The sequence below is a fragment of the Bubalus bubalis genome, chromosome 14, assembly GCF_019923935.1.
Source record: "Bubalus bubalis isolate 160015118507 breed Murrah chromosome 14, NDDB_SH_1, whole genome shotgun sequence".
Classification (NCBI taxonomy): Eukaryota; Metazoa; Chordata; class Mammalia; order Artiodactyla; family Bovidae; genus Bubalus; species Bubalus bubalis.
Window position 1 is genome coordinate 22,000,873 of NC_059170.1, and position 27,144 is coordinate 22,028,016.

The 27,144-nt window shown below is 47.3% G+C and overlaps 1 protein-coding gene across 6 annotated transcripts in view; it reads right to left on the bottom strand.

Annotated features, from left to right (window-relative positions):
• Positions 1–2,422: 2,422 nt before the first annotated feature.
• The window catches only part of HCK (HCK proto-oncogene, Src family tyrosine kinase), a 45,330-nt gene continuing 20,608 nt past the window's right edge, over positions 2,423–27,144 (bottom strand). For 3 of the 6 annotated variants that reach the window (XM_006064416.3, XM_006064418.3, XM_025263680.2), the window contains 11 exons: positions 26,039–26,081; positions 25,537–25,636; positions 24,693–24,791; positions 20,015–20,118; positions 16,264–16,413; positions 15,779–15,931; positions 14,082–14,261; positions 13,174–13,250; positions 8,157–8,310; positions 6,120–6,251; positions 2,423–2,932 (listed from right to left, as the gene is read on the bottom strand). In XM_006064416.3, coding sequence (XP_006064478.1) covers positions 2,730–2,932; positions 6,120–6,251; positions 8,157–8,310; positions 13,174–13,250; positions 14,082–14,261; positions 15,779–15,931; positions 16,264–16,413; positions 20,015–20,118; positions 24,693–24,791; positions 25,537–25,636; positions 26,039–26,081 — 1,395 coding nt within the window. In that variant the 3' untranslated portion in view covers positions 2,423–2,729. Of the gene's footprint in view, positions 2,933–6,119; positions 6,252–8,156; positions 8,311–13,173; positions 13,251–14,081; positions 14,262–15,778; positions 15,932–16,263; positions 16,414–20,014; positions 20,119–24,692; positions 24,792–25,536; positions 25,637–25,995; positions 26,082–27,144 lie in introns of all 6 variants that reach the window. The other 3 variants (XM_006064417.3, XM_025263681.2, XM_025263679.2) reach the window with 2 other exon arrangements.

Sequence of the window (27,144 nt, forward strand, 5' to 3'; positions counted from 1 at the left end):
TGAGGTGCCTGTTTAGGTCTTTTGCCCACGTTTTAAATTGGGTTGTTTGTTTCCATATTGTTGAATTTTTAAAGAATTCTTTGTATATTTTGGCTATCAGTCCTTTATCAGGTACGTGTTTTGCAAATATTTTCTCCTAGACTAGAGCTTTTCGTTTTCTTTAAATGTTTTAGAGCAGAGTTTTAATTTTAATAAATTCCAGTTTATCAGTTTTTTTCTTTCATGGAGAATACTTTTGGTGCTGTGCCTATCCCTATGTTTTCATCAGTCTTTCCTGTGACCAAAGGGATAAATCAGAGTGTAGGCTAGTGGGGTTCAGAGGGCAGTGTAAACAGAAAGCAGGTGGGCAGGAATTGATCCCTTGATCTTGTCCATTTAGATTTTGCCTTTTGAGATCATGTCTCAGTCATATATTTCTATAATAAGGCCACATAACAAAACAACCCCAGAACTCAAAGGCTTATAATAATAAGCATTTCCTTCTCTCTCACATGTCCACAGGACAGCTGGGTTTCAGTTGATCAAGGCTGTTCTCAGCTGGGTTTAAATCCAAGCCGCAGGTTGGGTCCAGATCTTTTCCACATGTTGCTCATCTTCATTGGACTTTGTTTGTTTCAGGTCAAAAGGCTAGAGGGCAAGCCTAGCCACACAAGCACATTTCTAGCCTTTGCTTAATCATATCTGCTAACATCCCACTGGCTAAAACAAGTCCATGGCCAAACTCAACATCAATGGGGTAGGGAGGGACGTAAACTCCTCTTATGGATTACTGAACAGCAATCTAATATGCCACCAATCATATTTGCAAATTCCTATCACAGAACCCTGGGCTTTGCTTTCAGAGACCCAAAAACACATTCCCAAACCAGGAAGCAAGAGAGAAATTCAGTTATGAACTACGTAAGTTAAAACATTTTATTTTCCACTGTTCTTACACCCAGTGCCTAAGGTTAGACTCTGAGCTACTCAAGGGTACAGAATCAAGTCGGTACAGGATTCCATGGGACTCTGGTGGGTGCATCACAAAAGGATATAGATCCTTCAGGAGATACAAGAATATAGATGGATGTCACTTGCTCCCCATCCCATGGTCTAACTCTTCCTATCACTCCCTCTACAACAAGGCTAACCACTGGGGACTTTCAACTAAGACAACATGCAGGAAGGCCCCACTGCCTCCTTGTCTTCTCTGCCTCCTTCTTACGTCTCCTCCCACCCCTCCCCTCCTCTGAGAGCTTCCCACTCAGGGTAGAAGATACTTCTCAGCAGCCACATTTCCACTGTAGGACTGTAGGATTCCATCACAATCGTGATGGCTGCTGGACCATGGGAAATGCAGGAGCTATAGGCAGCCCCCAGCCCTGGGGGAGATCCAGACCAACCAACTTGCATAAAAACATGGCTTGGTAGGAGAGTCATTGTCCCAGATCATGAAAAGTCACTCCTGTCATCCTGGCTCATGCAGCTTCTTGGAGACAAAAACCCATCCAGTGTGACAGGTGAATAATAGTGTGCCCCCTCCAAAAAAAAAAAAAAAAAAAGATGCCCACCTTCTAATTCCTGGAACTTGTGAAGATGTTATCTGGTGTGGCAAAAAGGACTTTACAAATGTGATTAAGGAATTGAAGATGGGAAAATTAGTCTGCATTATCCAGGTGAAAGTGAAAGTTGCTCAGTCATGTCTGACTCTTTGCGACCCCATGGACCATACAGTCCATGGAATTCTCCAGGCCAGAATACTGGAGTAGGTAGCCATTCCCTTCTCCAGGGATCAAACCCAGGTCCCCCAAATTGCAGGCGGATTCTTTACCAGCTGAGCCACCAGGGAAGCTCAAGAATACTGGTGTGGTTAGCCTATCCCTTCTCCAGCAGATCTTCCCAACCCAGGAATCGAACTGGGGTCTCCTTCATTGCAGGCAGATTTTTTACCAACTGAGCTATCAGTGAAGCTTATCCAGGTGAGTCTAGTGTAATTACAGGGGTTCTGACAAGTAACAGAGGGAGGCCTCAGAGTCAGAGTCGGAGTCAGAGAAGGAGATGTGATGACAGAAACAGAATTTGGAGTGATGAGCAGAAGGGAAGCAGGAACGTGGGCAGCTTCTAGAAGCTGGAAAAGGCAAGGGAATGATTCACCCCAGGAGCCTCCAGAAAGCACACAGCCCTGCCAACCCATCTCAGACTCTGACCTCTGGAACTGTAAGATGATACATTTGTTTTGTTTCAAGCCACCAAGTTTGTGCTAATTTGTTACAGAAGCCATAGGAAACTAATACAGCCAGCAAGTATTCAGGGGGCAGTTAGAAAACTGGGAGCATTGAACCCCACTTCTCTTTGCTAGTCCTTCCCCCTTTGACTCGTCATCCACCAAAGGCAAATGTTCCAAAACTGGCAAGACAAGAAAAACTAACCTATTAGTAAAACCTTTAGCTGTCAGATCTTTTATTTAAATATTTATTTCATCATTTTAAAAGTTTTCTATCCAAACCACAGCGGTAACTAGAATCCAGCTGTCCCAGGCAATAGAGATGTCAACTGGAAGTGTCCTGAGAATCACAGATTGTGGATTGCCAGAGTCAAAAAGAGAGTGTCCAGTCTGACCCACCCACTTGGCAGATGAGGAATTGTGGCTGGAGAGAGGGTGGGTGTCTGAGAACAGGAAGGGTGAGCTGGGTGCCGGGAGCCACTGCACAGGCATGGCCTCAGTGCCTGGCCCCGCCTGGCCACCCCCATCACGGCTGCTGTTGGTACTGGCTCTCGGTGGCCGTGTAGAAGTCATCCAGCACACTCTGGATGTATTCAAAGGTGGGCCGTTCCTCAGGTCGGTTCTTCCAGCAGCGAGTCATGATGTTGTAGAGCTCTTCCGGGCAGTTGTCTGGTCGAGGCATCCGGTACCCACGCTCCAGTGCACGGATCACCTCGGGGTTTGACATCCCTGAGAAGGAGCCACGGAATTAAAAAGGGAGGGACTGGGGTCAGCCTGGCAGACAGTCACTGCCTCCCCAACAACCATCCCTCCCCACCTCCTCATGGGAGCCAAGCTGCTCCCATGATGCAAGCCAGGCATCCCTTCCCCCACTTCCCCTGCAGTGAGGGCGGGGGCCGGGTGCCCAGTTTTGGCCACACCTTCCTCCTTTCTTTGGACACTGACACAAAGTGGTCTGTGGAGCTGCAGCAGTCATCTGACCACATGGGGAAGACAATCACAGAGGAACCAACCCAGAGACCTGAGAGTCATTGAGCAGCTGAACTGACCTGTCTCCAGTGTCAGGCTCCTTAGTCTGGGTTGTAACAATTTACCTATTGTTTCCACCATTCAGTCTGTTAATTTGTTACTTGCCGCCTGCAGGGTTCCATAACCCCCTGCCTGGTTTTTATTGGTGAAGCCTCAAGATAAAACAAGTCAGGTAGCCGACACAGTGTCACCCTATGAGTGGGAACATTTCTTTGTTCAGTTAAAGTTTATGTTAGTTATCCTCAAGAACAACCATTTAAACATCTATGATCCCCAATTTTATATTACTAGTCTTTCTTTAAAAAATTACTTGGCCATGCTGTATGGCATGTGGGACCTTAGTTCTCTAGCCAGGGATTGAATCCTTGTCCCTTGTATTGGAAGTGGTATTGTTAATCACTGGACCATCAGGGAAGTCCTATATTACCAGTCTTGAACTCCAAACGTATTCATATATTCAAGTGCTTCCTTGAACATCTTGGATGCTATGCTAAGTCACTTCAGTTGTGTCTGACTCTGTGCGACCCTATAGATGGCAGCCCACCAGGCTCCCCCGTCCCTGAGATTCTCCAGGCAAGAACACTGGAGTGGGCTGCCATTTCCTTCTCCAATGCATGCAAGTGAAAAGTGAAAGTGAAGTTGCTCAGTCGTGTCTGACTCTTAGCGACCCCATGGATAAGCCACCACAAATTTAACAGGGCTAAACAGAACTCTTAAATTTTTATCCATAGACCATCAGGCATCCAGTTGCTCAGTCAAAGCCAGGAGACTCATCCTTCATTCTTCTCTCTCCCTCGCTTTCCACATCAGCAAGTCATAGCCTTTCTTCTTTTAAAACACAGCACCAGCTCATCAACTTATCAGGTACCATCACCCCTGTCTGTGCCACAGCTGCAGCTCCCGCCGCCTCCCCAGCCCTGATCCACTCTCCACACTGAACCAAAGCATCACTTGCATGTGGAAATGAGACGATGCCACTTACCCGCCTATAATGCTCCAATAGCTTCTTGACACTTAGACTAACACCCACAGTCTTCACCATGACCATGGATCCCGCCTGATTGAGCCCCTGCCAAGCCCTGCTTCACATACCATCTGCTCTCATTTCTTGTCTGCATCTACCTTGCTTGTTTAATATTCTTCAGATACAACTCAGGCCCTAAGAGCTGGCAGTGCCTTCTATCTGGAATCCTTTCCCTAATCCTCACTCTGCTCACTTTCAGCTCAGATATGACCTGCTCTGACAGTGCTCCATGCCCACAGGAGCCCTGGGTCACTCTCTCTCCTATGCCCCTGCTTCATTTTCTGTTCCAAGTGATCTCCACTGAGAAATGCATCTATTTAGTGTGTGTTCCTTCAGGCTATAATGTGAGCTCCTGCCAAGCAAGGGCTTTGTCTCCTACTGTATACTCCATGTCTAACACACACTAGGAATTTGATACATACTGATGAGTGAACCAAGTGTCTGCACCTTTTATTTCTAATTTTCAGAACCACTTCTGCAAGGTGGTTGACTTCATTACCTATATTTTTTACACAGGAAGAACTGGGGTAGAAGTCAAGTGAATTTCTCAAAGTGTTGATTAAACAGGAACAGGATTAAAGTTCAGGACTATTTACTTATAAAGTCAGAATTCTTTTTATATCCACCTTGCCTCCCGCCCCAGGGTTCTGGCTACAGATACCCTAGGAAACATCCCAACTGAAAAGGAACAGAGAAAAACTTTATCTGTTGAGTCCCAGGCACTCTGCATGCCAGATATATCTTTGTATACCCCATGGTCCACTCAGTGAGAGTGCCGCCCACAGGCATGGGGATAAATTCATCCATTTGACAAATAGTTACTAGGCACCCATTACTGGCCAAGCACAAAGGTAGCAGTCCAGATGCACCAGTAAGGAATACAGACATGATTTCTGGCCTCACAGAGCTCAGAGTTTGATGGAGACAATACCAAACAAATATAGTTATAAATGGTGATAAATGCTGTGAATGAAATGGCAGAGGGTATTGCAAACGAGAAGCACAGGGACGTGTATAGTACTTTAGATGACTGGGTGGTGAGGTATAGCATGACATGAAGGGAGAGGAAAGAAATAGGCAGGGGCTGGATCATGCCGGACCTGCAGGCCACAATTAGGAGTTTGGGATTTTGTCCCAATTATGCTGGGAGGCCTTTAAAAAGTTAGAGGTGGAGAAGGGAAAAGTTCTGATCCACAATTTTAGAAAAATCTCTCTGGCCTCAGGGAGAGAATGGCCTTTAGGAGAGAAGGCAGAGTGCTTAGGAGGCCACTGTACCAGTGAGATAATGGAGGACGTTGGTCTGGTGTGGGTGGAGGCTGTGGAGTTAGAAGTGGACAGACTTGGGATGCTTTGTAGTCCAATGGCTAGAACCCTGTGACTCCTTGAACATGGAAAGGGATGAGAGAAGAGGAAGGGCCAAGCAGGCTTCCAGATTCCAGGCTTAAGAAATTGGATAGATAATGGTGTTAATAACTGAGAGGCTGGGGGTGAGGGTCAAGAACTCACTGAGGGTCAACCAACTCAGGCTGGTGGTTGCCAAGGGGAAGGCAGTTGGGGGAGGGATGGAGTGGAGCAGACATAAACTTTTATGTAGAGAATGGATAAACAATAAGGTCCTACTTTATAGTACAGAGAACTATCTTCAATATCCTATTAATATGTATATATATATATAACCGAATCACTTTGCCATACAGCAGAAATTGATACAACATTGTAAATCAACTGTACTTCATTTAAAATATTGATAAAAAACAAACACAATAACAAACAAACAAAAACTCAGTCTGAATGGACACAATGACAAGAGAAAGGAGCCAGGCTGCCCTGGAAGCAGCCCCAAGCTGATGCCCTCTCTCTTACCTGGGTAAGGGATCCGGCCATAGGTGACAATCTCCATCAGCAGGATACCGAAGGACCAGACATCTGACTTGATGGTGAAGGAGCCAAAGTTGATGGCTTCAGGAGCTGTCCACTTGATGGGGAACTTTGCCCCTGTGGTTTGAACAGAGCAGAGTCAAGGAGAGTCTGGGGAGCAATCAGAGCTAGGTCTCTGCTAGGGGGAGGGAACAGGACATCAGTACAGCTGCCAACATCTGTCCCCTGCAGCACTGTGACTTCCCTCAATCTGGCCCCCGTGGAAGCAAGGAGCATCCATTCTGAGGACCAGTGGCTAAAGTAGGGAGGAGTGAGCCAGGGTACCTGGGGTGTGGCAGGGGATTCGCCCTCTTGGGGCCACCTCATTGATTCAGCTGACGTCCTGATAAACTACAACTCCTGAAGAGTGGAGTCCTAGAGGTCACAGGACCTTTGGGGACAGCAGAAATTCAAGGGACTTTGAGTCCAGGTCATACCTGCTACCTCGACCCCCTAACCCCTGTGGGGGAAGGGAAGATTTCGGTTTCCCCCAGTCACTGGGTGTCTCTCCCTCTGGTCCTCCTCTCCTTCCATCTGGTCTGGGATAGGTTGAGTTAACCTTTAGTGAGTAATTTCTACTGCAATTCCACTGTCATTGGGAATGCAGTGTAAAGGATACATGTTCTTTGGAATTTGTTGAGACTTGCTTTACCATCTAGTACATAGTCAAGTTTTGAAAATTCTTTATGTGTTTCCTGCTCACTGCATCCCTTCCTCCCTTGGGACTGAGAGAGTTTTCTTTATTTCTGCTTATCCTCTCCTGGTTTGGAAATTATACATTCTATTCTTATGCTTTTAGTGGTTCCACTTTTACTGTGTCATACGAACATGAAATAAAATATACAAATCTTTCCTATACAACTAGATGCCTTTTATATATGTATCCCCCCTTGTAATCACCGTTCAGATTAAGATATAGAAAATTTCAGCATCTCAGAAGGCTTCCTCCTGCCTCATCTCAGTCAATACCCCTGCAATCCAGGTTAAGTATTATTCTGACCTTTAGCGCAATAAATGAGTTTTGCCTGTTTTTTTTTAAAGTTTTATTGAGATGCATGCACAGACCATATAATTCAGCCACTTAAAGTATTCAGTTCAATGGTTTTCTTAATATATTCACAAGGTTGTGAATTCTAAAATACTTTCACCCTACCCTTCCCCAGACCATAACAGTCAGTACCCATTTTTTTCTAGCTCCCCACTCCAGCCTTGGCTGGAGTTAATCTACTTTCTGTCTCTATAGATTTGCTTATTCTGGGAATTTCGTATAAATGGAATCATACAATACATGGTCTTTGTGTCTGGCTTCTTTCACTGAACACAATGTTTGCAAAATTTGTCCATGTTTAGGGTATATTAGTACTCCATCCCTTTTATGGTCAAATAATATTCCACCACATGTCTAGATCTCATTTTGTGTATTTGTTTATCAGTTGATGGACTTTTGGGTTACTTCCACTTTTTGGCTGTTAAGAATAATGCTGCTGTCAACCTTCGCACACATGTTTGCCTGTTTCTGAATTTTATATAAGTGGAACTATCCAGCATCTACTTTTTTGGTCTGAGTTCCCTTATTTTGATATTATGTCTGTGAGAGTCATCCATTTTCTTTTGCGTTTGCATGTGTCATTGGTTTGTAACTTCTCATTGCTACATAATATTCTGTGAATAAACCACAATTTAAATATCATTGTACTCTTTATGGACATTTAGATTCTTCCCTATTTTTGTCTATCACACCTAAAGTCGCTCTTGCCCTTACCCTTAATTCTAACATGACTTGACTGACCCAATCTACAATTGATCCCACTTACTGAGGGAGACTGGAGGCCAGAACTCAAGATGGAGCCCCTCCAGCTTAATAACAGCTGATACTGGGACAAACCTTTGCATTTTGATTAATACCACTTTCACAGGTCCTAATGCTCAGTACACACGACCCACCCCAGTGGGCCCCATGGGGCCCTCGACACCATCCCCTACCTTCCCGTGCTGTGTACTCGTTGTCCTCGATGACCCGCGCCAAACCAAAGTCAGCAATCTTGCACACCAGGGATGCAGACACCAAGATGTTGGCAGCTCGAAGGTCTCGGTGGATGTAGTTCCTCCTCTCGATGAAGGCCATGCCTTCTGCGATCTCCACCCAAAACAGAGACACCCTTACCCTCAGATTTGGCCCAGCCCAAGGTGGGTCTCACCCAAAAGCAGAAGACGACTGTCCAAGTGTGAGAAAACTGGAAAATATGTGTGCTGGCCTGGGTCCTGGTCTCAGATTGGCATTTCTCTGTCTACCTAACCAGGTTGGGGGGATCCTCATAGCCTGGGCCAATTTGTAGCTTCTCTAGGGTTCCAAGACTTCCAGAAAACACTTTAAGGAAAAAGCATTATTTCTCCAAGGACCTACACACACACACACACACACACACACACACACACACACACACACACACCCCAGGATACTTTGAAGGGCTTTCATCCCCAATCCCCTTACTGGGAACAACCTAGGTTCACATCACATTTTGTTGTATCTCTTACGCCTGCTTCACTCCCAAGCCTGGGTAGGGAAAATTCCTTTACTCATTCAACAAACATCTACTGAGTGTCTTGTGGGCACCAGACATGTTACTTGGACAGGTCGGGAGCCAGGCAAAGCCCCCACAGGTGGTGATCAGCACCATAAAGAAAGGGGAAAGCAGGTGCTAGGACATGAAGTGTAGAGGGCTGTTTTGGATTGGATGATCAGGAGGTGAAACTTCAGCAAATGCTCTGTCAAAGAAGAGCATTCCTGGCAGAGAAGATCATGTGCAAAGGCCCGGAGGTAGGAAGCAGCTTGGGTACTCATGAAACAGGAGACTGAGCAGAAGTTGCCCAAGGCAAAGTGGGGAGGAGAGAGGAGGTTGTGGGAAAGGCTGCTGATGGGGAAGAACCTTGGAGGTTATGAGAGGGGGTTGGGTTGTATTCTGAGCACAAAGGGAAGTGGGAAGTCTTAGAGCAGGAGAGTGACATGGTCTGATGTATATTTTAATGTCATCAGGGCTTCTGAGTGCATAGTGGACTGTATGGAGAGTTCTTATTCACAATGGGACCTGGGAAGCCCGACAGAAATATGTGGGATTTTTCTGTAAAGACGTTTTCCTCTTACAATAGTTTGTGCATTACCCCTCATAAAGAGGTTTATGATTAACCCTCAGAAACTCAGAAAATAGCATTTATAGTTCATAAACTGGTCTTTGATGTCCTTGAACCAGGTGTTACCACCGTCTCTTTTGTTCAGAGGAGGGACACCTTTGTCAGATCACACCCCCAGGATTTGAATATCCACCCCAAGGGCCTCCGTGCTGCCTTTAATCGCCGAGAACGCCAACACTTTGGAGGACTGCATCTGGCTGCAATCTGGTGAGATTATTTGAGGAGATAAATTGTCTGGCCAGACTAAACCAAGGTCTGTTCAAGGTCTGAGGCAAGTGGATGGTACGCTTGTGGAAAGTGGCCAGCAGGGGGCACCCATGGCCATTAGAACCGAGGTCTGAGCCTCCAGACTTTTCTAACGAAACCAGGAGACTCTGATTTTGCTTGTCATCGCCTGCCAGGAGTGGGTGAGGCAGTCTTGGCCTCATGGGTGTGGAAAATTTATAAGGAGTTCAGATGAACAGTTAACAACAGCCATAACATTAACTGTAGACGTTGTAGCTTATTCATTAATCATAATATGATATTTAATACTTAAATAACATTTGCTCTCTGCTTTGGGGTAGGTACTGTTGCTTCAGCACTATTATTTCACAGGTGATAAAACTGAATCCCAGAGAAGTAACTACCTGGTCCAAGTGGAGACCAGGACTGGAAATCTGACAGCCCTGCTTAGGGTCTGTGTCCATTACCCTACCTGAATTTTTGGCACAGAGCAGGCACTAACGCTGGTAGTTAGCATTTTTCAGTGCTCAGGGGCAGACACTCAAGTTATGGATTTGCACATGAGCACATGGGCTCAAGGGGGCAAGTGGGACTAACCCCACTTAGAAGACAGCAGATAAGAATGCCTAAGTGACTCCTGGGTTGGGCCAGCTCAACTTGAGCCCCACATCTCTGTGATCTCCAAGCAAACTACTTTACCCTCTGTGCCTCACTTTTCTTCTCTGTAGAATGGGACAATAGAATCTTCTTCCGAGGGTTCATGTGATGATTAATACTCTAAATCTACATCAAGTGTTTAGAACAGAGTCTGGCATATAAGTATTCACTTCAACAGTCCCTGTTGAGGAAAGCAGCCCTCAGAAAGGTTAAACTATTTGCTCAAGACTACACAGGCAGCCCTGGGCTCAACAGCAAAACTGTACGATCCCTAAGTCCATGTGTATACAGTGTTGCTTCTCAAGGGTTTGTCAACTGAACGAATAGTGGATAGGTTGGCTGGGTTCAGGGTTGGTCTATAAATTGGGAGTTGATGAGGTGGTGAGATTTCATAAGCACCAGATGGTCTGCCGTGATGTCAGTCATTGGCACATGGGTTTGCTTCTGAGAGAGTACCAGGGAATCACAGAATCAGCTGGAAGGGCCTGTAAGGATATTCCAGCTCAGGGCTCTTCACATTGAATCTGAGGGGCAAAAGAAAGGTCACCCCTTCAATCAGAGCAGCTCTGTTTTAATCTATTTTAAAATGATCAGCTGCTCCATAAGATTCATTTGACCAACATAGTTGTAGCTAAAAAAAAAAAAAAAAGCTTTCAAACTTGAAAAGCACAAAGATGGTCCAGTTCCTTCATTGATAAATGGAGGGACCCAGGGACCCAGAGTGGATCTGAGGTTACACAGCCGGGTGGTGACGGGGCAGTCTCTGCTGCGCCCACCTACCTCTCTAGGACCGGAGGTGAAGACCAGGCCCCAGGGTGGCTCCTTTCTGTCCCTGGGCTCTGAGTCCACCTCTGCTCCTGGATGTACAAGGGCCTGGCACCTCTTTCCCTCCTGTGGTTTCTGTCTTTACCGTTTGTACCACGGGGAGAATTGTTCTTGCCCTGGTCCATGACCCTCCTCCCAGCAAGGTTTCTGCCAGTGTGATGGTTACAATTGAGCAACAGGCCATACTCCTGTTTCACTAGGAAGAAGGGCTCACTGAAGAGAAAATGCCTCTTTGGATTTCCATATGCCTCTGGTATTGGAAGACTCTGAAAGGCAAAGCCTTTTATTATACTCTTCCTTTATTATACCCTTCCCAGGATTTGCATAGTCAAATGAAAATTGACTGAAATAGTCAAATTTCTGCCTTCGGCATCTCCTGAAGGCCCTGCCCTGGGCCCAGGTGCCCCTCCCTCTCCCTTAACACCTTCCAGGCTGCAAGCCACACCCTCTTCATTTTTGCCAGGTTCAGGCTCCAACAGACCAGGTTGAGCTCTGGTTTTGCCCTTTAGACTTTGGCATAGACTGTTTCTTCTGCCTGGAATACCCTTCCCTCTCATCTTCACCTGCCCAACTTCTATTCAGGCCTCAGCCTAGTGACTGCTTCCTCTGGGAAGCCTTCTCTGATTGCTCCTGGACTGGGAGAAGTGCTCCAGCCGTGGGTTCCCACCAGTACCCGTTTCCTCCCCTGTTTTCCCACAGACAGGAGAGAATGAATGAGAGAAGACAGAAGTGAAAAGCACTCAGGCTGGGAGTGAGAAGAGCTCCATAAAGTGAAGGGAAGATGAGAAAGAAAATGGAGTTTTAAGAAGCGTTTCTGTGATTTCTGGACATTATTAATTTTGCTGGATACTGCATTCTTTTGACACTGAGCCAGGACTACTTGGGTCATGGCTCTCTAAGAGATTTAGTTGTTTAATAAGTGTAAACCCTAGGGGATAGCAGTACTTTCCATTTTGTTCACTGCCATATCCCCCCAAAGTAACACAGTCACGTAGGCAAGCTACTTCACCTCCCTGGGCCTCAGTTGCCTCATCTCCTCTTTACTTCCTCTCTAAGCCTTAACTTCCTGTTCTGTAAAATGGGATGACAATTACCCATCTGTGGCCAGACTGTCACATCAGTGGTTCCCTGTGAACCACACCTCCTGGGACTCACGCCTTTTTGCAGTCCCTCCTACACTGACTCTGGGCTAGGTCATGTGACTTGCTTTGACCAACAGGACATTAGCCTGCACAAAGTGAATAGGAGCTTGCTCATGATGGCTTAGTCCCTTGGAAGACTCCCTCTTGGAACCTTTCTGCCATGATGTAAAGGAGCTCAGGTTAGGCTGCTGAATGAGTGATGTGGAGTCACTGGAGACAGACCCAGAGGATGAGCCACCATCCCAGATATTCTAGCCCCAGGGAAGCTCTCAGCAGAATGCATCCTCAAGAGGGGGCTGGGTTTCACCACGCTGAGCAGAGAAATCACCCAACCAACCCCAGTCAACCCCACAGAATCATGGGAAATGATACATTGTTGTTTCAAGCTACTAAACTTTGAGCAGTTGGTTACAAAGGAATAGATAACAAAAATCTCACCCTAGAAGGCTGATGTGAAGACTATATGAGTTAGGACTTGTGTGCATGCTTAGTCGCTCAGTGGTGTCTTGCAGCCCCAGGGACTGCAGCCCCCCAGGCTCTTCAGACCATGGGGATTCTCCAGGCAAGAATATTGGAGTGGGTTGCCATGCCCTCCTCCAGGAGATCTTACCAACTCAGGGATTGAACCCAGGTCTACCCGCTTTGCTGGTGGATTCTTTACCTTCTGAGCCACCAAGGAAGCCCAAGAATACTGGAGTAGGTAGCCTATCCCTTCTCCAGGGGATCTTCCCAACCCAGGAACCGAACTGGGGTCTCCTGCATTGCAGGTGGATTCTTTACCAGCTGAGCTACCAGGAAAGCCCCGAGTTAGGTCATAGAAGGCACAGTTAAAAAGAATACTTTTATCCTGAGCACTCAATATGTGTTAGCTATTATTGTTATTATGATAGCATGTAATCAATAAACACGTGTTGAATAAATAATTGACTTCCCCTTCCCCGACTTCCCCATTAGACTCTCACCTGGGCTGAGAAGTCGATGAGTTTGGGCAGTGGCTGCCTGCTACCCTCTTCACTTTTCAGGAAGTCCAGCAGGCTGCCTGTGTGGGCGTAGGGGGAACAACATTTACTACTCTTATGACTTTAACAAGTGGTTAACACGGTTCATAGTAATGAATTAAATAGAAGTATTTATTTACTGTTCCTAGCATATGAGAAATAGAATCTGAGCATTTTGAGAATGACTTTGTGCTTGTCAGACTGGTTGTTTGATTGAGACAAGCTTTCTGAACCTGGGGGACTGGGGCCATGGTTTTATAAGGCTGGCATAATTGTGTGTTTAGAAAATGATAAAAGCTTTGAAATGTCAAATCCTTCTAAATGGATGTCATGTGAGACGTTTCTGTATGTTGAGAAATGGGCAGGAATTGAACATTATTGAGAAATGATGGCCTAAAAAAATATCCCTGAGACATCCTGGACTGTGTGCCGGCAGGATGGGAGCAGCCTGGAAAGGATGCTTAGCCAATGCATAAGGAATGCTTTGCTGAGTCTCCTGGAGCATTGGTCCACCCAGGGAAGATGGCTGGTGGGGGGCGGGGGTGGTTGAGGGAGTCTCCCCAGCCTCAAGGGCTCATGGTGAACCCATAGAAGGCTCTTCTCCTATCACCCAGAGGGGTTCTGGCCCCACCCCCTCTCCTAGAGGCCCATGTGCTCCCCTTCTCCTGGCATCCCCCTAACATGATTTCACTCCCCTTAACCAGAAGAGTGGGGCAGTCAGATATGAAGGTGCTCAGCGAGTTTATGTCAAAAGAGTTCCTGGCCAGGCTGGGGGCATCTTGAAGGCCAAAGAACCATGTCAGAGTCAACTCTGACTCTGCAGGTGACCAGGAGGAGGCATAGTTGGTACCCCAGCTCCCAGCATGTGGCACCTTTGGCCATGAACTCCGTGATGATGTAGATGGGCTCCTCTGTGACCACAGCGTGCAGCTTCACCAGCTTGTCATGCTGCAGAGTCTTCATCAGGTTGGCTTCTGCCAGGAAGGACTCCACGGACATGCTCCCAGGCTTCATCGTCTTCACGGCCACCTTGGTGTGCTTGTTGTAGGTGGCTGCAGAAGGACAGGAAGCAGAAAAGGTGGTTAGGGCCCACTGCTCTTTCCTCACAGGCCTCAAAGACCTGGCTGCAGACCTGCCTCCTCCAGAGAGCCTTTCATGCCTATCTCAGCCCTTAGAAAAGGAAGGGGAGACATGTGCTTTGCCCTCAGGTAGATGTGGTTTGGAAGGCTGGTCCACCACTTCCTAGCTGTGTGCCCTTGGGCAGGTCACTTAACCTCTCTGAACTATGGTTTCCTCATATGCAAAGGCTCATGCAGGGGTTAAGGGATTAAAACATCACTCTGATTATGCCACTCACTCACACACCTACCTTTGTTTTGTCACACATTCACATACACACCATCTTTGCTTTACATGTTTATTTAATCTTAACACTGCTCTCAAAATAAATATGTCTCATCATGGTCCACAAGGCCCTGCATAAACTGGCCTTGCTCACTTAGCCTTGTCATCCACCAACACCTCTACCCCTTGCCTTTTGTGCACCAACCCGCCTGCATATCATTCAGTCCCTCGAGCAGCCGTCTCCCTCTCCCACCACAGGGACTTCGCTCATGCCATTCCCTCACTTCACCCCACCCCTTCCCTGCTTCATCTTGTTGATCTTGCAAATCTCAGCGTTGCTTGTGTTTCCACTTTTGCCTTGGCTGCCAGGAAGCTCTAACGCAGAGTTGAGGTCTTCCTACAGTAAGAGCCTAAGGCCTTATATAATGTGTGTGTGTGTATGTGTGTGTGTGTGTGTGTTTTCTAACCCCATCAGTCTGATCTGTCTTGCCTTCCTCACCATACACTTTCTCTGCCTTTTCTTCTTCGGTGCCTGACACACAGTAGGCTCTCAATACATATAGTTGAAGTGAGTGGATTTTAAACTTGTGTTTTTCTGGCTGAATTGTTGGCATCTCTGTAAGCTGTCTTCACTCCCATTTGGAACGTGGTGGAGTATAAACAGTGTGGGGGCGCCAGGCACTGGGCCAGGCATTGCGTCTACCCCCACAGTTCTGCAGGGCAGACTTTGCTATTCTTAAGTCATTAGAGGCAGCCCAGCAGGGGTGGGATATGTCTTTTTGAAGCCCTACAATGCCCTAGCATGATGCTGGGCACTCGGCAGGGGCTTAGAACAGCGTGTTCATCAGCTGCCAACATTGAACTCACCTGGAAATCTCCAAGCTACACTTTCCCATTCTTAATTCTCATCATTCTAAGAGATGCTCTGGTTCTCTCAACCCCAGACTGTCCCAGCTCCATGTGAGGGAGCAGATTCCTCATTGAGGACTCCTGCTTCTTAGAAGAAAGTTTTTGACCCCAACAGGCCTGACCTCAAAGATTTGCATGGCAGTGTTTGCATGGCAGGACTATTTGCTTGGCTATCAGAGGAATCACTCCTTTACAGTTATTATTCAAATCTCCCCTCTGCCCTGGGTGGCATTCCCATTTGGCCTTGGGCTGTTCTTGGAAGCAAGGACCTCCCTCTCCCCTATCTCCTCTCCTGGCTTTGGCCCTGGGTCCTTACCCATCCAGACTTCCCCAAACTGCCCAGCTCCAAGTTTCTTCTCCATCTTGAGGGACTCCCGGGGGATCTCCCAGGCATCTTTCTCCCAAGGTTTCTGGGGCTTGGAGGACATGCAGGGCACCGTCAGCTTCTGGCAGAGTCCATCGCTCGCCTCTGGAACAGAGCCCCCTGGTCAGCTGAGGGCAGGCAGCCCCAAGCCAGCCTCAGGCTTCCCCTCCAGGCCTCCCTTCCTGGTCCACTGCATCTGGCCCCTGTTCCAAAGGGCTGCTCCACTGAAGGTATTCCCAAGAGAACAGAGCATGGTGAGATGGCATCTCTGCCCTCCCGCTCAACAGACCAAAGACTTCAGGAGAATCCAAAGCTGGGGGAGGGTCAGGAAGACCTTAGCAGGCCTCAGAGGCAGCAGTGCCCCCTTGACTAGGATTCCCAGGAGAGAGGCCCACCCAGCTGGGCCCCCAGAAGGGAGGCAGCCCCACAGCACTCACTCTTATAGTGGGCCACCAGTTCCTGCAGGCTGCCGAAGGTGCTCCGGGGCGAGATGTAGAAACCCCCATTGTCCAGCGTGCGGATCTTGTAATGTTTCACCGTGTCCCTGTGCTGGGGGTCGTAGTCTCGCACGGACAAAGAGTAGCTCCCTGTGTGGGCCAGAGAGAAACCACCCTGCATGAGCACCCTGACAGCCTGTAAGGCCACTGCTGGCACCATCTTGACATCCGCACAGTGGAGCAGAGGGTAGGAGTGGGTGGTGGAGTCAGGCTGCCTGGGGGCTTGTCAGGCTGTTCCATGTCCTCCTGTGAGACCTTGGAAACGTGACCAAGTCACCTCTCTTTGCCTCAGTTTCCTTATCCGTAGAATGGGATTGGTCATCATATCTCCTCCCCTCAGCACACTGCCTGGTGGTAGAAGAAGTAATGCTTGTACTCAGGATGTAAAAGCTCAGTAATGTTGGCTGTCATTGAGCTCATTATTATTTCTTTTTCTTCCTATTATGTATCTATTTTTCACAAAAACCAAGATACCACACCCAATTTGGTAAAAAAGCAAGGCTGTTTAGTACTATTTACAATAGCTAGGACATGGAAGTAACCTAGATGTCCATCGGCAGATGAATGGATAAGGAAGTTGTGGTACATATACACAATAGAATATTACTCAGCTATAAAAAGGAACGCATTTGAGTCAGTTCTAATGAGGTGGATCTGGAGCCTATTATATAGACTGAAGTAAGTCAGAAAGAGAAAGACAAATACTGTATATTAACACATATATATGGAATTTAGAAAAACGGTACTGATGATCCTACATGCAGGGCATCAGACCAGACACAGATTTAAAGAACAGACTTTAGAACTCAGTGGGAGAAGGCGAGGGTGGGATGATTTGAGAGAATAGCATTGAAACATGTACATTACCATATGTAAAATAGATGACCAGTGCAAGTTCGATGCATGAAGCAAGGCACTCAAGTCCAGTGCTTTGGAACAACCCAGAGGAATAGGGTGGGGAGAGAGGTGGGAGGGGGGTTCAGGATGCGGGGACACATGTATACCTGTGACCGATTCATGTTGATGTATGGCAAAAACCCTCACAATATTGTAAAGTAACTATCCTCCAATCAAAATAAATTAGTTAATTTAAAAAATAAAAATAGATGATTTTATAGTGAAAGCAGTATGGGTATATCCATAGGTTATTTAAATACAAATAAACATTAATTCTGAAAATAAAAGTTAGGCTGTTTAGAAGCAAACAAGCAAAAAGGTTAAAAAAACAAACCAATCCAGTTCAACTGTTACAATAGAAACATTGAAATGTCAGTGTCCCTATTAAATATTGTGGCAGGCTGAGTCGCTGCTGCTGCTGCTGCTGCTGCTAAGTCACTTTAGTCGTGTCCGACTCTGTGCGACTGCATAGATGGCAGCCTACCAGGCTCCTCTGTCCATGGGATTTTCCAGGCAAGAGTACTGGAGTGGGGTGCCATTGCCTTCTCCAGACTGAGTCACGGCCCCCCACAAGGCCACGTCCTAATCCCTGACACCTGTGTGTGCATCACCTCATGTGGTAAAGGGATTCTGCACATGTGATTCAGTTAAGGAGCTGGTGGTGGGGAACTATCCTGGATTCACACAGACCAGAAACACACACGTCTTTCAGTCCATGGCCACGGTTCTGCCTTTTGTGAGCTGTGTGTCCTTGGGCAAGTTATTCGCTTCTCTCCCTCTCAGCTTTCTCCACCACAATAGCACCATGTCATAGGATATGGGGGAGGTTTAAATTGTTGCATGAATTACAGTTGACCATACATGCTGGGGCTTCCCTGGTGCCTCAGATGGTAAAGAATCTGCCTGCAATGGAGGAGACCCAAGTTTGATCCCTGGGTTGGGAAGATCCCCTGGAGAAGGGAATGGGTCCATGGGTCAGAAAGTTGGACACGACTGATCGATTTTCATGCACGCTAGGCTGTTGTGCTTAGTCACTCAGTCATGTCCGACTCTTTGTGAACCCATGGGACTGTAGCCCGCCAGGCTCCTCAGTCCCTGGGGATTCTCCAGGCAAGAATACTGGAGTGGGTGCTATGCCCTCCTCCAGGGGATCTTCCTGACCCAGAGATCGAATCCAGGTCTCCCACACTGCAGGCGGATTCTTTAATGTCTGTTGTTTGTTTGCTCAGTCATGTCCAACTCTTTGTAACCCCATGGACTGCAGCCTGCCAGGCTTCCCTGTCCTTCACTATCTCCTGGAGTTTGCTCAAACTCATGTCCATTGAGTTGATGATGCCATCCAACTATCTCATCCTCTGTCACCCCCTTCACCTCCTGCCCTCAATCTTTCCCAGCATCAGGATCTTTTCAAATGAGTCAGCTCTTGACAATGAATGAATAGGAATAATAAATAATAAACAATGAATGGATAGGAATAATATTCATTATAATGGACTATAGTTATATGCATTATAATAAGCTATATTGTTCATTACAGTGAATGATTAACCCCACAGGTAGAGGTTTTATATCACCATGTTATACGTAAGGAAACTGAGGTCCAGGGAGATGAAGTACCTAACCTGCGGTCACACAGCCTGTAAGTAGCAGAGCTGGGCTTCAAACCCAGGCAGCTGGGACCACACTCTTAATCGCTCTGCCCAGTCAAGGGGAGGCTGACTTGGCTGATGCTGAGCAGGGAAGGGCAGAACCCAGAAAGCAGCAGGATGGGACTCAGGGCACTTGTACTACAAGTTTATTAACTCAGTGAACCCACCTATGCTCACTCTGAGGGCTGTGGGAGTGGCCAGGCTCACCTTCCTCCCCTTGTGTGTAGGATGGCCCAGAGGGAGAAGCCAAGGGCTGTGTATGGCTTTATCTTTTTGTACCATTTCTTTTCTTCTGGGGGCTGGTAGGGAGTTTGTTGGGTGGGAGGAAATAAAGCCCAAACATTCCCTGACCTGAAACACAGATTGTGAGCGCTGTTTCAGCCACATTCAGGCTTCCCCAGTTCAGAAATCAGGGGGCAGGTAGAAGGCCCCCGAACTGATTGTCCAGGGTACTGTGAAGTCATACTTTATACAATTTACTGATTTCTCTGAACCAGGCAGTTTTGAATCTAAACACAGCAGTAAAGGCACACATTGTGTGTGAAATCTGACTGAAATCACAGGACTCCTACTTACAGTCATCCCTTTGGCAAAGCTGGCCTTAGTTGATGCCAGTTTGAGTTATTGGTTGTTTTAGGGCACTACTCTTGCCTCCTATGCAACGACCAGGCACAAAGCCACCCTCACAGCACGAAAGTTTCAGGAAGCAGGTCACCGACATCAAAATATCCAAATATCTCAAAGGAGTTATTTGAAACAGGTCCCAGACAAGGTTGGCTTGGGGTCTCTTCCTACAGCCAGAGCCCATCTCATTTCCTTATGGAAGGAGAGAGGAGTCAGGCTTGTGGACATGATATATTTTGATGGGTATATAAAAGAATCCAAGCTAATGAAGATCAAGTTGAGCAGGTTGTTGTTCTTCAGGGCAGTAACCACTGCATCTTACTTCCACTGACCTAAGTTGGCAGGTCTGGAGGCTGAGAAGGCTTGAACAAAGAGCAGAAGGAAGCCTGGCAGCCCAGGGAGCGGGGCTGGGTGAGTTGTTCAGACAATGGCATATCCCAAGTGAAGAATGGTGTCCGGTCATGTCTGGGGCTCCCCTGTGTGGTGTGGTGGAAACACAGGGCTGGGAGGACTGGCCTCACCTTTGGTGGTCTCGCTGTCCCGGATCATGAAGGAGCCCAGCACGTTGCCAGGGGCCAGGAGTTGGCGCTCTGCATCTTTTCGGCTGATGCCCTTGAAGAACCACCTGGAGGGAAGGGAGGGGGCAGTGTGTAAGCCCGCGGTGGGCAGTCCTGTTTGACTATTGGCACTCTCCCCTGGCATCGGGACTCCAAGGGCCTGGATTCCTCTGGTGTCCGTTTTACTCAGAGATTCTCTGGGGGGAATTTTACCACAAGTGAATCCAGTTCGCTGAGGCTGAAACTTGCAATTTGGGGAGCTTTCTTTAAGAAAAATAATACAGCATTATAAATACTAATACAAAATGTTGCTGGTTATTCCAGTACCACCCAACATGAGGGATAAGGTGATGAGCAAAAAGACTGGGTGGAAAAATACAGCAGTCTTAACCAACTGTGGTCAAAAATCTTCCTTTTGCAGATTTCTCTAGAATGTTTGATCAACCTCTCTCAGTGAGGGCTGAGCTTTGTTACCATCACAGTTCATCTTCCTCTGTAGATGCAGAGTTGAATATAACATCAGCATGAATTTCTAAGCTCAAATGTGAGATTTAAAATAATTTTATACTTGGCACCACATCCCTGGACCTTTCTTCATCCTCCTTGACTATTTGGGATCTTTAGATCCCGCCCCCACCCCCCACCCCCCGCCTCAAAAAAAAATCTAAGGATAACTTTAAGCAGCAGAAACCAAATTTATTCCCTGAGGAGTGGTTCATGCACTGTGATGGAAAAAGCCCCAGACCAGAGGTCAACTGGCCTTGACCCTGCCACAAATCTATGTGTGACTTGGAGCACATTGCTTTCCCTCTCTGGACTTCTGTTTCCTCTGCTATCAACTGGGGAAACAGGCAGTTACCATTTACCAAGCTCTTGTTATCCACCCAACAACTCTATGGAATCATCGCCTTTATTATCCCCATTTTACAGATGAGGAACTCGAGAAACAGAAAGAGCAAGTAACTTGCCTGGCATCACACAGCTAGTAAGTGGTGAAGGCAGGATTCAAAGTCAGGCAGTCTAACTCCAGAGCCAAAGATCCTAATCACCCTGCAACACCCCTGCCTTCCTTGCTTTCATTAGGTAAAGTGATTCAAGCCATGGTAAAATGTTCAAGCAATGTTAAAGGTACACAGTAAGAGCTGTCCTCCTGGCAATCCCACCCCAGGAAGTTATCCCACCGATTTTGCACAGGAAGAAATGACATATACCCAAGGAGACTCGAGGCAGCATGAGACTGGAGACAGCTTAAGTGACCACTGACAAGGGATGGAGGGGCATCTACATGACAGACACTGCAACTGTGAAATGGAGGCACTGTAGGCCCTGCATGGAAAAGCTGAACAAAAGAGGTGGGAGAGTACAGTGTAGAAGCTGCCACTTGCGTAAAACGGAGAGAGGCAATATTCTTTGCAGCATTGTTCACAATAGCCAAGACACAGAAACAAGCTCAACGTCCATCAATAGATGAATGGATCAAGAAGTTGCGGCACTTATATACAATAAATATTGTTGTTGCTATTTACTCATTAAGTCGTGTCTGACTCTTTTGCGACCCCATGGACTGTAGCCCACCAGGCCCCTCTGCCCATGGGATTTCTCAGGCACGAATACTGGAGTGGGAAGTTATTTCCTTCTCCAGGGGATTTTCCCAACCCAGGGATCAAACCTGTGTCTCCTGCATTACAGGTGGATTCTTTACTGCTGAACCACCACAGACATGATAGTGGAATATTAGCCATAAAAAAGAATAACACAATGCCATTTGCAGCAACATGGATGAACCTAGAGATTATCATACTAAGTGAAGTGAGTCAGGAAGGGAAAGACAAATACCAAATGATATCACTTACATGTGGAATCTGAAAAAATTATGCAAGTGAACTTACAAAACAAATAGTGTCACAGATGTAGAAAACGAACTTACAGTTACCAGTGGGGAAAGGGGAGAAGAGGGATAAATTGGGAGACTGAGATTGACACATACATACTACCATACATAGATAACTAATAGGGACCTATAGCACAGGGAATTCAGAGAAGGCAATGGCACCCCACTCCAGTACTCTTGCCTGAAAAATCCCATGGATAGAGGAGCCTGGTGGGCTGCAGTCCATGGGCTCGCTAAGAGTCAGACACGACTGAACGACTTCACTTTCACTTTTCACTTTCATGCATTGGAGAAGGAAATGGCAACCCACTCCAGTGTTCTTGCCTGGAGAATCCTAGGGACGGGGAAGCCTGGTGGGCTGCCGTCTCTGGGGTCACACAGAGTCGGACACGACTGAAGTGACTTAGCAGTAGCAGCAGCACAGGGAACTATATTTAATATTTATAATGACCTCTATGGGAAAAGAATCTAAAAAAGAGTGGATATATCTATATGTATAACAGATTCACTTTGCTGTACAGTTGAAACTAACACAACATTCTAAATCAGCTATACTCCAATTTTTTAACAAATTGGAGGAAGATATATGTAGTTTCTTAATCAAGTATAAAGCATTTGGGAGGACTTACAAAAAACTGATTGCTTCTGGAAGGGAAGTAGCTGGCTGGGGATAGGGTGGGGGGAAGACTTTTCACTCTTTAGTCTATGTCCTTCTGCACCATTTGCATTTTGAAACGTTTGAGAATACTGCCTATTTCAAGGCAAATGAGGAAGTAAGATTCCGTCCCACGCTGATTTCCAGGCCCCAGCTGCTCTCTTCAGAGGCAGTCTCTGTGAGCAGTCTCTTGATGTGGACACAAGAGCCTGGGAGTGCAAGACTCATACAGGTATTCAGGTCAGTGGTTCTCAAGGTGGGTCCCTGGATCAGCAGCATCCACCTCACCTGAGAACTTGTTAGAAATGCCAGTTATGAATTGGACAGTCGAGGAGTGGGGCTCAGAAACCAGCATTTTAACTAACCCTCTAGGTGATGCTGATGCACTCAAGATCGAGAACCAGCCATTAAGTTATCACCCAAATGATAACCCACCATATCTGTCCTCTGCACCTGGCCTTTTCCACTCAGCAGTTATATTGCTTTAAGGAGTAATACCAGCCATGCCTTCTTCAAGGCTGCTGCAAGGTGAGGTATGGTGCAAGAATTCTCTAAGTGTTCAGAGCCTGGAGCAGGGGAGCAGAGCACAGATGCCCCAGGAGAAAGCCTGGAAGGACAGAGAAGCAGCCAACCCCGCCCCCCTTCCTGCCGCCACAGCATGTATGGCATGTGTTGGGGGCATTCCAGGACAGAAGGGTCAGGGCTGGGAGTGAGGGCTTTCTCACGGCCACAGAGTGGAGATTTCACAGGGCAAAGAGGTTTTCTGTGTGCTAGGAAAGGGGTGACTTTAAGATGGGAAGAGCCCGTTTTAACAGGTAAGCATCCCAAACCCTTAACACCATCTAGCCAGAGGGAGGAGGCAAAGGAGGTAAACTGTGGTGACCATCAGGTTTCAACTTTTTGGCTGATTCTGAATTGAATCTATTGCCGCCCTGTAGTGTGGCCATCTTCTTACTTGTCAGTGTCACCCCACACACTGTGAACATCTCCAGGGAGGAAGCCTGCCTGAGTCATCTAGTATTCCTGGAATAAGGACTGGGAGTTCAGTGGATGCTCAAGGGTCTGTGGAATGATTGAGTGGATGGATGGATGGATGGATGGATGGATGGATAAAGTACAACTGTCTGTTTTCTGAGTCAGATCAGATCAGATCAGTCACTCAGTCGTGTCCGACTCTTTGCGACCCCATGAATCGCAACACGCCAGGCCTCCCTGTCCAACACCAACTCCCAGAGTTCACTGAGACTCACGTCCATCGAGTCAGTGACGCCATCCAGCCATCTCATCCTCTGTCATCCCCTTCTCCTCTTGCCCCCAATCCCTCCCAGCATCAGAGTCTTTTCCAATGAGTCAACTCTTCGCATGAGGTGGCCAAAGTACTGGAGTTTCAGCTTTAGCATCATTCCTTCCAAAGAAATCCCAGGGCTGATCTTCAGAATGGACTGGCTGGATCTCCTTGCAGTCCAAGGGACTCTCAAGTAGACACAAAGAGCCCGCAGTAAAGAATGAGGGGTCACAGCGATCTCCTTGAGGGTGGGGGATGTCTCATTGGCTCTGTGGCCCCCAGTTGGCACAGGGCTCAGGGAGGCGCAGGCACAGGCAGGCTGAACGAGTCATGTGAGGAGTGACTGGCCAGGTGCAAGCTGGCTTGCTTCTCAGAGGACCCTCCTTGGCACAACTGTTATACTTCACCCAACAAATATGCATTGAGCACCTACTGCATGCCAGCCTGTGTGGAGGGTGCAGGATGCAGCAGAGGACAGACCATGTCCCTACCCTCATGTGCTCCCATTATAGTGGGGGAAGGCAGACAGTGAACTGGGGACAACCAAAGAAACAAGACTGTTTTTGCTAGTGAGAAGTGTTCAGAAGAAGTAAAGCAGGGAGTCACAGAGTCACAGCAGGGCCCTGCTTGAGACTAAGTGGCCAGGGAAGGCCTCTCTGAGCCCCAAAGGATGAAAAGGAACCAGCCAGGCAAACAGCTCTAGGAAGTGTGTGCCAGGGAGGGGAGACGGTGAGCACAAAGGCCCGGAGGCAGAAGCAAGGCTGGCTCAGCTCATGCTTGCTTCTGGAAGGCAGGGAGATGGAATACTCACTCCTCTGTCTCCAGAGAGTTGACGCGGGCAACGTAGTTGCTTGGGATGTAGCCCTCTTTCCGGGTGGCCAGAGATCGCGCTCTCCACCACTCCCCAGACCTAGGGGGCAGAAGGGAGCAAAGGGGTCAACCCCCCAGCCGTAGCCTAGAATATCCCAACAACAGGAAGCTGGTAAGGTGAAGGGCAGGGCCACTACCGTCCCAGCCCCCAGCCTGCACCCCATGATGAAGGTAAATATTTTTACAACAACCCCGGGGCTAGAATCAAGCCCTGTCCCTACATTCACAGTCCACAGTCCTAGGTCTTTGGCCTCACCCTCATTCCCTGGACTTGTGGCCTTGACCTTACCAACCATATATTAGGCAGGGCCCTGTGCCCGTGGCAGATTCACAGTGTGCTGGCCAGAGGGACTGGGCTCAGGAGTCTGACCAAGCATAAGCAGTCCCAGCACATATTAGATACTCCATCTAGTGATGGTGAGGATTATAGGAGATAGGCGGTAGCAAACTCAGAGATCCACGGATCTGAATGCAAAGTCACCTTAACAGGGTCTGTTCCATAGGTAAGCCTGCCACTTAATCATAGGAGTCCAAGAAAGGCTTTCCTAGGAAAGCACTGTCAGCTGTCCATCCTTGCCTGGATGTACACCATTAGCCAGCACACAAGCCCCTTTACTGTGGCTAAAACCCAGGTTAACAGCAAACCCTTCTTCCTTTATTATGATCACATTCTCATCAGTCATTTACACTCTAGTATAATATAGCCTATCAGGTTCTTTATTGAAACACAAGAGAGAGCAAAATTGAGTATTAGAGATAGCTATGTCTTAGGGATGGGGACTCACTCCTCCAGGACCACCATCTGGTCCCCCTTTTGGAAACTGAGGTCTTCATGGTGAATGGCATCATAATCATACAGGGCAACCACAATAATATCCTCAGAACCTGTTGGGAAGGGAGACACATGGGATGGTGAGGCTTTATCTGAGCACACCCACAGCACTGGGTGTTTCCCACCCCAAGACCTGGCACCCAGCCCTGGACCCCTTGATGTGTGTGTTCATGATACAAGTAAGCATCTTGCCAAAGCGCATTCTTGAGTTCAAAGCTAATGGAGTTATGTTCATGCTGTGAAACAGCGCTATAGAAACACAATGGCCTGTATAAGTACATTGGGGGCAAATTAGGGGATTTTCAAGGGCGGTTTTGACTGTTTTGGGTTTTTGCCTCAAGCTCTCACCAAGCACCTAACCTAATCCTCTACAATCACCAGACTCCACTGCACGTGCCTTCCAGATACTCACCCCGATCACCAGACTCCACTGCACGGGCCTGCCAGTTACTTACCCTCTGTGGACCCTGGTGGGTTGCCGTTGCTACTGTCAGGCCACTGTGGGGAAGAAACGGGAGAAGAAAATGAATCCAACAGTGTGTGTGGAGCCATGGAAGGTTTGTGTCAAAAAAGGATATCCCAACCCCATGTGTCATGGGAGGAGGCCCAGAGGGGGCTGGGGAAGTGCCCAAGGTAACACAGCACATTAGGGGCACAGCTGGTACAAGGATGCAGATCTCTAGGGTTATAGGCTCTGCCTTAGACATAGTGGGGGACACTACTTGTCTCTTCCCCTCAACATACAGTGAGGGGAGTTGGTCCAGATTAGTGTTTTCCAAGCTATGTTTGAAGAAATCCTAGGTCTACCAGCAAGCCCAAGAATAAAGGCTCCACTATATAAAACAGCCTAAGTGTCCATCCAAGGGGAAATCGGCACCAAATTAAGGGAGCTGCTCTAAGCAGCTCTAATAGGAAGGAGGCCACTTCATTCCTGACACAGCGAGACCTCAAAGGGACATTGTTGAGTAAACAAAGCTAGTTCTTCAGAATGGTAAAAATGATACGCTGGTATAAAACACATACTCACACATCCTAAACAGTTTCTGTGGACACATACTATACAGGTGTGAGTAAATTCATGGAAAGAGGTTTGCAAGGTTCCCTGCTGAACTGACAACAGCTGTTATCTCTGGGCTGGGGTGTGGTATTTCTAGGGAGGAGGGCACTGGTCAGCAGACACTATAGTTTTAACTGCAATTTGTGATTTTTATTTTCAAAGAGAATGAATTTGTGTGTCACACATGTAAGTAAATGCTAATTTCAAGAAATAGCTTTGGGAAACACTATATCTTTTTTGGGGAGATGCGTAAAGCCCATTACAAAGATTCATAAAGGCTCTGGGAAGTCCTACGGAAAGGAGTGTGTGGCCTGGTGCTTTGCAAGCTGATTTGACCTGGGAATCCTTTCTCAATTGCTACATTACTGCTAAATCAAAGTTCTGCATGAGCAGAGTAATGAATGGCTGATAATAATGTCCCTTAAACTTGATGTTCAGAGAGAACAGGCAAAAACTGATGGGAGAAAACCTCTACTTCCCACTACGGACAAGTCAGGGGGCCTC